Source organism: Pinus tabuliformis, chromosome 2_1 (genome assembly GCF_031772625.1).
Source record: "Pinus tabuliformis cultivar Carrire ecotype Pingquan chromosome 2_1, CPIR1, whole genome shotgun sequence".
Taxonomy (NCBI): Eukaryota; Viridiplantae; Streptophyta; class Pinopsida; order Pinales; family Pinaceae; genus Pinus; species Pinus tabuliformis.
The window spans coordinates 714,455,056-714,466,228 of record NC_142299.1 but is presented as its reverse complement, the minus strand read 5'-3'; the positions used below and the strand labels follow the sequence as shown (position 1 = coordinate 714,466,228).

General features: G+C 30.9%; 1 protein-coding gene across 10 annotated transcripts; it reads right to left on the bottom strand.

Moving 5' to 3' along the window:
• Positions 1-6,836: 6,836 nt before the first annotated feature.
• On the bottom strand, positions 6,837-9,169 carry LOC149202583 (uncharacterized). 10 transcript variants are annotated; one of them, XR_016253552.1, is made up of 5 exons: positions 8,740-9,169; positions 8,405-8,596; positions 7,875-7,963; positions 7,537-7,685; positions 6,837-6,957 (listed from the first exon to the last, which is right to left on the bottom strand). XR_016253552.1 is itself a non-coding variant. In XM_089400009.1 (3 exons), the coding sequence occupies exons 1-2, from the start codon at positions 8,861-8,863 to the stop codon at positions 8,445-8,447; spliced, it is 276 nt and encodes a 91-aa protein (XP_089256135.1). In that variant the 5' UTR covers positions 8,864-9,169; the 3' UTR covers positions 7,691-7,963; positions 8,405-8,444. The 10 variants fall into 10 exon arrangements, 2 of the variants coding, with proteins under 2 accessions (XP_089256135.1, XP_089256136.1); XR_016253550.1 differs by having other exon boundaries at positions 7,537-7,655; XR_016253551.1 differs by having other exon boundaries at positions 7,537-7,655; positions 8,426-8,596.
• Positions 9,170-11,173: the final 2,004 nt, after the last annotated feature.

The following is an 11,173-nucleotide window of genomic DNA, read 5'->3' as shown; positions in this document are numbered from 1 at the left end:
TTTTTTTTAATTTTCAATTTTTATTTTTATTTTTATTTTTTTTCCTTTGGACATTGAATATTTTATTATATATAGCATTAAAATGTATTGTTTTAACGTCTCCTTTCTATATATATATATATATATATATATATATATATGTATCAAGATAAGTTATTTAACATAGATCTTTAAATAGTTTATTTAAATATCATGTTGAAATATTTTTGAAAAATATACGTTTTAAACATCTTACTCACATGTTTTTTTATTTAATTATCTATTTAACTTCTAATTGTCTTTATCTCATTTTAAAGTTGATTTGAAATTCTATTGAGACATATAGATATTTTAATTATGATTTAGAGTGAGTGAAATATTTTTACAACATTGGGTTACAATATTAATAACAAATTGTTTGACCATAATGATATTGAGATTTTTGATGTTTTATAATGTTTTTAAGTAAAACTAACTAAACATGCATATTTATTTTTATCTTTTATTATAAGCGATATTGCTTTTCTACTTAGAAAAAATATATATATTTTTAATAAATACAAACCAACTCCATGTTTAACACCAACAAAATTACACATCACCCATTTTGTATAAAAAATTTAAACAAACACTATTATAATCAATTTTACACCTATCTTCTTTTTAACCTATATCATAAACCTATATTACATTCTTTACATGATTATGGCACAAAGTTGGAGTCTAAAATCTCATTGTGTCTATATTGTTTTGATATAATTGTATTTTTCATTTTTATGAATAGTTTTTTCTTTTCTTCCATTTTTATAAATAGTTTCTTCTTTTCTTCTTTATTCAAAATAATACAACGAAATGAGTTCCTTTTAAAAGGTTGAAATTGTGGTTTAAACTATGTAAAACTAAATGAGTTGTTTTTAAAAGGTTGAAATTGTTGTTAATTTAAAGAAACTCTTTAAAATTTAAAACAATTGGTTGTATTTTTATAAGTTTATTTAAATTAATATTTTTTTAATGAAAAATAATAATTTAAAATAATATAAAAAATTATTCATTATATAAATTTAGTTTAAAAATAAACAAACTAGGAAGACATCGAAGCAAAGCAAACCCAACTTTTTTTTTTTTTTTTTTTTTCAAAAGGTGGAAAAACCTATCAAACTCAGTTTGTCAAACCAACAGTGAGGACAACCATCTCTGGCTGCTATCCGCGAATGTTAGTTTAACACATCACTGTTATCAAGGAAAACCACGCCACCTGAAATAACCCGCTGGTGGTCCGTAAGGGAGCAGGCTTTCACTCCTGCCAGATGCCTCTGGGTCTTGGGCCAGGCTTTCACTCCTGCCAGATGCCTCTGGGTCTTGGGCCGTTAACCTGTTTCCTCACGTCCGAGGAAGACGAGCTCTTAGCCAAGCAGAAGCAGTTTTAGGGCATACTCCAAGCCCAAAAGCAAACCCAACTTATTAAAGTAAACATATAAATTAATAGATAAACATATATTTACCCAAATAAAATAAAATGCTAAAAAACCCAATCCGGTGGTTTCGTGCTGTACGATCTGTTTTTCTTAATGTTCTACTGGACTGATGTCAAGCTCTATACGATATCCCTTTTTGTCAATTCTTTACGACACCCTAATGTAAGGTACATCGCACTATATAAGCTAAGCAACATGAATTTAATTATGAGAGTATTTTATAGATGTAAAATATAATTTTTTATTATACAAAATTCTTGATTATTATATATTATTTTCAGCATTTTACGAACCGATCAGATATAATTTATTGCAGGGTTATTTTCCGCACAGTTTTTATGAAAGCTCATTGTGAAATCCACACATATTATTTCAGGTTCTTCATCAATACAAAACCAAAATTTTGGAAATAATTTATAGCTGAAATATTTCATATTCTTTGGGTTATAGCAAAATATTTTGGTTAATTATGTTTAAAACTACATTTAATTAATTCTTTCTGAATTTCAATATAAACAATTTTAAGTAATAAATTTAAAGTAAGAAATTTATATAATTCTAATATTTAAAGTATATTCATATTTAAAAGCATATATTTATTAAATATTTTAAAATATATTCAGGATATTAAATAAATTAATTTAAAAACATATTTTTATTAAATATTAAAAAATATATTTAAAATGTTAAATATATAATAAAAAAATATATTCAAAATGTTAAATAAATTTATATATTTGAAAGTATATTTTTAAGAGTGTAAAATTACTATTTTATCAAAAACCTTATTACTAAATATGAAGAAAACTATAAAAATTAAGTTGAGGCTTTGCCCGGCATTGCTCGATGGCCCCACTCTAGCACTTGATTTTTATGTCCGCATGTCGAATGCCATTAGGTTATGCTTTCTAACTTTTGCGTATTTTATTATTATTATTTGGTTCTAATTGCCATTGAGTTAGGCTTTCTAATTATTATTTGACTTAAATATTATGTATTTTAGTTTAATTTTTGGTTAAAGAATAAGTTAATAGAGAGCCAATGTAATATAGATTGCGTTATATCTACCAGTGACAAAATAATAAGAGTTATATAATGCCGATCATGTTAGAATTTCAATTACCTTCAACTTATTTTTATTTTCTCTCTTATCTCGTATATTCCAGATCACAGACCACACACTTCAAAAATTTTAAGTCGAACCAAAATAAGCGTAATTCACAACTTGTGAATGGATGAAATTAGACATTTTTAAGTTGATTGCAGATTTCCCGAATATTTAAAGGATTCCCGAATATTCGGGGAATCTGCAATAGACTTAAGCTCACTGGATGAAATCAAACACTTGGAATGTTCACACATCAAAAACTAGATATAGATAGGTTACTTGAATTAATTAACTAATAGAAATTTAGTAAATTAGTATAGATTTATTTTAATAAAAAATTTAGTGAGGTTGAGCTCAGTCAAAGGGTCAAATTCTTTTTTATAATGCAAACTTAAAAAAGTTGCACTTCTAAAGATTACATCTTTGTAGGGACTTAAGATGAATCTTTCTATATATTTTTTTTCATTTTTTAAATTGTATTTTTTGAAAGTCTCTTGAATACATGGAATCACATAGCTTAAACATGCAATTCCAAAAAATATTTGTTCCATTCAAAATTAACTCTTAATAAAAGAGTTAAAATATAAAATAATGATAATTGAAAGGTTATACCAATAAGAATTTATTTTTTCACTTACCTATATATAATATATAGACATTATTATTATTAGTATTTTAAATTATATATAATAACAATAAATTGTTGAAATTGAAATAATTTACTTAATATGAACATTGACATATTTTATTTATGGAGTACATTGTCCAAATAAAAAATTTGTTTTTTATTGATATCCATTTCAATCTTTCAATAACTTTTTCTCTTTGCCCATTGAAAAATTTTATTGTGGTTCCTATATATACATATATGTTTATATTTTTTCTAAAATTGATATTAAAATAAATTAGTTAACATAGATATTAAAATGGTTTATTTATGTATCCAATTGAAATATGAAAATATAAATAATATCAACTTTATTTGTTTTTTGTTTTAATTACTTTAAAATGATTTTAAAAGTTGATATAAAATTATCTTATTTCATATGGACATGGAAATATTTTATTTATAACTTAGGGTGAGAGTGAAATATTTGTACATATATCTTGTGTATTGGGTTGTAATATCAACAACCAATAAAGCAAGCACAATTAGAGTGAAACTACATTTTAGAATATTTTTAAGTAAAACTAACCAAACATGTATATTTGTTTTTTAATTTAATTATAGCCGACATTATTTTTTAATTTAAAGAATATTTTTATTTTATTTTAAAATAAAATTACACATCACCCTCATATTAGGCTACAGAATAAACTTCTCGACTTAATACATCGCCCTCATATTAAACTATAAAATAAACTTCTCGACTCAATCACCTTTATCTAATCATAATTTTTATACATGAATTGAAGACTGACCTATCATTTTTTCACAATATACTTTTTTGTTTTAGAGCTTCTTAGGTCTCGAATCAACCAACATTAAGTAATCTTAGTTAGAAGGTATAGCTTAAGAATCAAATATATTCGAGCACTAAGAATTCCATGATAATGGTTGTTGAAAATAGTATGGAATTGAATTAATCCTATCATACATTAAATGACTTATAAATCTGAATGTTAACATCCAATTCTAATCAACAAAGGTGGTAATAGTTGTATAACTAACATGTATGGGTCACTCAAAAACCTTGAATTTTGGTGTAAAGGATCCCCTAATCACGTTACTGCACTTTATAGTTGTATATCTAACATGTACGGGCCACTCAAAAACCTTGAATATAACTAACATGTATGGGCCACTCAAAAACCTTGAATATAACTAACATGTATGGGCCACTCAAAAACCTTGAATTTTGGTGTAAAGGATCCCCTAATCACGTTACTGCACTCTAGTGAAACATGCAATACCATTAAATTGTTTGATTTATTAAATTTGTAAGTTTGGGAGGGTTTTCTAATATATTTTCTAGTTTGTTCAGTTCGAAATTTGTTGAAATCACGAGTTTAAGTTATTAAATCTTCGTAATCTTAGTGCCACGAGTTTTTTAAGGGTGTTGAATCTATATACATACTCAAAAACCAAATTTTAAACAGCAAAAATCAAGATTTGACCCAAAAAATATCGCCAACAAAAACCTATAATAGTTAGACAACACCATTATTAAATAATATCGAGTCACAGTTCCATGGCATAGAATGTCCGAGCAAAGAATTGCCATCAACAAGTTTGCACTAAAAACCAACTACCCTATGAAGTGTAACAACCAAATTTTTCTTCAGAGAAGCAAGAGAGGGAAGGGTTATTTTTTGCCTTAACAAAGTAATAGAAACTAATTATAGTTGAGGTTTGAGAAGTGCATCTAAAATTTAAAATGAATTCTTAGCATTGTGGCAAGCGATAAAATTGACAATTTAATATATATATATAGTTACTAGTGGTTTTTGGTGACTCTATGCTAATTATCCCATAAAAGTGCAAAATAAAAAACAACTAGGTGTAGATACTCTCTCCTATCTTGAATAGAATAAGCCTTCAAAAAGTGAAGTATGAGGTTTTTTATTTCTTTCACGTGAAGAGGCATATCAACACAATAGCGGATCCAATCACGAATAAAGGTGTTTCCCTAGATCAAGGAGTGATGGTTCAGAATGAGAGTACTATAGTTTTCAAACATGTACCATGAAAATTCCATTCAAAAAACAAATATTAGGAGTACTCATAGCACTAATTAGCATTAAAGGAAAAGGGATTGTGCTGGAAAATCGATGCCCTCTTGTCAGTTTTCAAGTGGTTTTGTCGACCATATTTTCTCTCACTCTTTAGCTTTGGTGACTCCCCTCCATGGCTAAATGTTGGGATAATGAGTACACGTGGGAAACATAAAGGATGTAACTAGCATTTGCATCAGATGTTGCAAAGGAAACGCCGTAAGGCAAAAATTAAAGAAAACAAATACAACAAAAAATACTTTCGTAAAGAATAAAAATACTTATAATGAATTTATTATTAGATATTCATATGTATTGCACTATATATTAGCCCCACTAATTGTTTCCCTTTCTTAATGTAACCTTTCACCACTATGGTCACTATAATATCAAATACAATATGTGTCTCAACCAAAAACCATTATGAAAGTCAAAATACTTATATGTCCCATATCCCATATAAACCATAATATACTTTGATCACTCTTGGAGAATTGCAAACCCTTCCAAAATGCAACTTCTAACCACTATTACCATTAAGAAAAAATGGCATTTATTACCTTATAATCCTTAAGGGAATAACTCTATTATTAAGTAAACCATAGTGCAATATGATTTTTAACACAAGGAATTCTAAAAATTATGACCCCTAGTACACTCTCATCATAAACACATTGTAACTCCTAAAATGTTACAAGACATAAACTTTAATACCTAACACGTTAACTATAACATTAAAACTATAACCTATATGTACCTAAATTGTCTTAACATAGTGAAGGTAAAGAAGAATCAAGTGTATGCTTTCACAACCGTAATTGTATGCATTTAAAATTTTAGAGATTAGTAAGTTCTTTTCTAATTTAACCCTAGATGCAATAACATTAAGGAACAAATATAAGTATGCCTAGCTGGAAAAAAAGGTAACAACATCTACTAAGGTATGTCACATCTTATTTTTATTCCTTACAAACCACCTAGATCGAGAAAAAGGCTAACACTAGTTTCCTTTAAAGCACTGTAGCTCATAAAGGTAGGAATTAAAAGCAAAAGCCTACAAAAGAAAGAAATAAATCTTACAAAAGTAGGACACCAAAGCCTACGAAAAAAAGAAATAAATCTTACAAACATTATGATGAAGAAGGAATTCAATACCCATTTAGGAGATGAACAGAAGAACATGACCTCCATTTTTACTAAAATCACCACAAATATTGATAGTTACTCTAAGTACACAATGTCATTAGGATATTAATTCAATAGTAGGGTGTTCAAAAAGTCCCTTTCTCACTAACTTTCTCCCTCTTTTATAGAAATTTTCAATAGTGACACTTGGCACCTCATGCAAAAATAATCATTTTCTTTATTCCAATAATGCCTGCAATAAAAGATTTATTTTACACAAATCAAAACAAAATTTATTTTCTGTTGAATGTAACTAAAACCAGAATAACAAAATAACAACTCAAACCCTTTTGTAATTAAGAACTCCATTGGTCATATGGTGCTCACATATGCAATTTTATGAGCATTGTATAAGGACGTATCATACCTCCATTCTAAGGGAAGAGGTTTGGGCTAAGTTACAAAAACTTTTCAACAGGTTCATGGAAGCATCTTCTTGTCGGGCATTATGTCCTCACCATTGAATCATGGCCACTTGTTAGTGCATCGATCTTTCTGATAAGGATTACGTTTTGTATCAAAACCCTTATAGATGGATCATGTGCTGTGTCAAAGAGCCAAGAAATATCTAACTAGATAGGATCCAATAATCTTGAGAGACTTTAGATAGGATCCAATAATCTTTGTTCAAAAAATTAATATATAAAGGGAATATTTTCTAGCTGTGCGTAGATTTTTTTTTTCCAGTTTGTACAAATTTCTTATTCTTGTTAACTTTCAGATTGTTCAAAAGCATTCTCTCCTGGTTAAATATCATGGATCAAAGATGTTTATCTAGATTTCAGACATGATAAATATTTACAGGGAATGTAGATCCTTTTGAGGTTGAGCCAAAGTTGGCATGCCATGATCAATGCTCCATCCTGTATAATTTTTTTCAGTTCATTAATGAAATGTAAGATGCATTTCCATATATATATATACATGTTTTTTCATATATATGTTTGTGGGGATTCCAAAGCCATGATTTCCAATAAGGATCAGGATATGCAATATAATCAGTTTATAATCAGTTTCCAGGGTTCGTGAAGCAAAATTCTAGAAAAAGGAAGACAGGGAAGACCACCAACAAACCTCAGCAGATAGAAGATAAGCTTGAACGACCGAGTGCCCAAACAGATCTACTTTTCATCTAGTGTGAGGTACAATGCCAAATTCCGTCTTAAGAAATATGTGCCCCAGAGTTGTTTGATCTGTCATGTCCACATATTACAGGGCAGTTGCTTCATCGTGCATAACATAACCCCCATTTGTAGACAGCAATAGAGAGAACAGTAAAATCACTGTGTCAGCAGCTTTAGAATTTAAAACACTCACTATAGTGAAATAGAACCTCATGTATATCTAGCGCAATATATAGCACAGACACACTTTTATCTCAGTTCAGAGATTTCAAAAAATAGCCAAATTACATGAATTCAAGCTGCCCGGATGCCACGAGCCTCTGAACACTTTTCTTCTTCTTCTTATTCTGCTCCCTCCACCACCTTACACAGAAGCCCTGTCAACAAAAGAACTGGAGACTCAGAATTATTTCATTTCAATATCACCACATCCAAAATCTACTACAGAAAGAGAAACAAGACTCACTCTCAAACCTTATTAGAGAACTCCTCAAACATAAATATCAAATCATGGAATATGAACTTGTCACGTAAAGGAATATGTATCTGGAAGGTCTGCCAGACCAATTTGGTCATAAAAACAATAAATCTATTCCTTTATCCATTCATTTTTTACAATTCGTAAAACACAACCTATATCAGACGAAAAGCTCTGCTTTCAACTATATTAACAGAGGAGAAATAAATAATTTGTTCCCAGTACATGATTTTGTAATCAAATAAAAAGACTTTTTCAACTCACAAGGACTGAAAGATGACTCGATTTCAGAACTTTATCCAGATCTTTAGCATTCAAAATGCAACCAAACAAAAAGTACCTTAGTTTTTGTACTTGATACCTTGAACATCACTAAAAAATTATCTCCTACTCTGCCAAGTTTTAGCCTTTAGGCGGGTATCCAAATTCTGTGGTAAGACTTTTGCCTGGAAAGGAAGTTGATCATTTCTCATCTTAGTCAATCCTCGGAACCATTTTGCTGCTTTGCTTGTGCCAAACAGGACATCACAGTCTGCACATTTATCACAAAACTAACATAATCAATAACATGAACAAATCTGAAATAAAAAGGGGTTATATACTCTAACATGCAGCAATGTTGTTAAAACTGAAAAAATAAATAAATAAAAGCTGTCCAGAGACAGAGCAAGTTACCTGATGACCCTGATTGATCTTCTGAAACAACAATAATAGCATCCATAATGCGCTCTTCTGCTTTTGTCATACAAATTAAAAAATCAAAACCCTGAATACCCTTCCTGTTGTGAAGCAGAAACATTAAAACTTCCCACTTCAAAACCCAATAGCTTGCAGACTGCCTTCAAAGCCTTAATCTATACTGAACGAAGCCATTAGTGGGAAATGCTTTATGCTAAATAAGATGTAACTAATCTCTGACCAGAATATGAAGAGAAAAATTGACAGATTCAGTATCTGTCGAATACAAGTGCATATCTATCTGGTGAAACAACAATAGTAGCATCCATAATGCCCATCTTTTCTCTTGTCATACAAAATAAAATATCAAAACCCTAATTACTCTTATTATTGTGAAGCGGAAATATCAAAACTTCCCACTTCAAAAACCCAAAGCTAATTATCCACCGTCTACCAATCCTAGCTTCCCATAGCTAATTATCATACTTGCATAAGTAATTGTATCTGGTTCAACACCTTTGGCGTGCATGATCATGAACATCTTGTAAGCTTCATTAATCCTCCCAGCACTACCAAGTGCATATATAACAGCATTGTAAGAAGACACATCAAAATCCAACCCAGAAGCTCTCAGTTCATCACAAGCTTCCAAAGCTTCAGCATGCATCCCAACTGCAGAAAAGATTGTCATTCTCAAGGCCTGAATACCATGTGGAAGCCCACTTTTACGTGCAACATCGAGTTGCTCTACTGCCTCTCCTGGAATGCCTCCTCTCTTCAGAAGAATGCCCAGTGTTTTGTATGTATTCTCATTGGGTGAAGCCTTTAGTTTTAACATTTGATGAAAAACTTCAGCAGCCTCTCTCAATCTTCCATCTGCAATGAACAGGCTAATGACACTATTAAAAGAAAGAACGTTAGTAAGAAATCCCGATTCTAACATTTCCTTTGCAATTTCAGTGGTTCATTAAGCCTTCCATTCTTTTTGTATAAGGACAACATCATGGAAAAAGAAAATTCATTTGCCTGCTGCTTTCCCTTCAAGACTTTGAACACTTCTTGTGCTTCAGTCACCATATCAGTGCGAGCATAAAGGTCAAGCATACAGCCTGATAAAAAGGCATCTGGCTCAACACCCAATTCCTGTATGCGTTTGTACGTTTCTTGTCCTTCCTTCAAAAGACCACGTTTACTATAAACCTTAATCAAAGAACTATACACCACAGAGTTCCCTGCAAAACCAGCATTTTGCATTATTTGAAAGTAACGTACAGCTTCTTCCACACATCCAGCTTCAGCAAATGAATTTATCAAGGCACCATAAACAAAAACATCTGGCTCCACACCTGCTTTAACCATCTTTTCAAACGTTTTCTCTGCCTCTGCAGCTCGACCCAATCTTCCATAGGCGGCAATAACAACACAAAATGATGAACAGTTAGGCACAAACCCTGCTGCTCGGATGAAACTATTCGATGCAGCTCGATCCAATCTTCCATAGGCGGCAATAACAGCACAAAATGATGAACAGTTAGGCACAAACCCTGCTGCCCGGATGAAACTATTCGATGCCAAATGAAAAAATGAAACGCCCAAACCGTTTGGGCAACCCTTTTGAATCAACGATCAACGGCTGAAATTGTTGCAATCGTCTAACATATAATCCTGTGGCTTACAAGATGACAGGTAGGCAGAGAGGGGAGTTGATCTCAGAGGGAAACGCCTTACGGCGTAATAAAGGATAGGTGGAAGGTTTACTCGCTCTTTATTAACTCTGGGTGGAGGCAAGGATTTAGCAGCTTCTATTTTGAGGTGCATTCAAGACGCTTACGGATCTCGACGTTAATTGAGAAGGATTTCAGTTGTAGAGGCATTAATTATATGGCTATGCTTTGGGGTCTGATAGATTTGTGTGAGGATGATGGTTGCTTTAATGTAGATTTAATGGGATGGTCATGGTTATTTTATACTTTATCTATTTAGATATGTGTGAGACCAAGTGTATGGAGCTAGCGCTGATCTGTGTATAAAAAAGGATGTGCAAAAGAAGGGTATATGTGCTTTAATGTAGATTTAATGGGATGGTTATGGTTATTTTATACTTTACCAATTTAGATATGTGTGAGACCAAGTGTATGAAGCTAGCGCTGATCTGTGCATAAAAAAGGATGTGCAAAAGAGGGTGTATATGTGGTAAAATGAGGTATATGCATACATGAAATCATTTTAACTTTAAGAAAATATTTAGCATCCAATATTAGATGAAGTGTCTTTTTAATGTGTGCGAGAAATAAGTGTTGTGTGGGAGAACATGTTGTCACATAAACTCAATCAACTTGTCAGAACGCATATTAGTGCATATGAAAATATTAATTAGGGCTTACTATTTGTAAACAAATCAAGAATCCGTTTTCATGAGGACAAGACACAA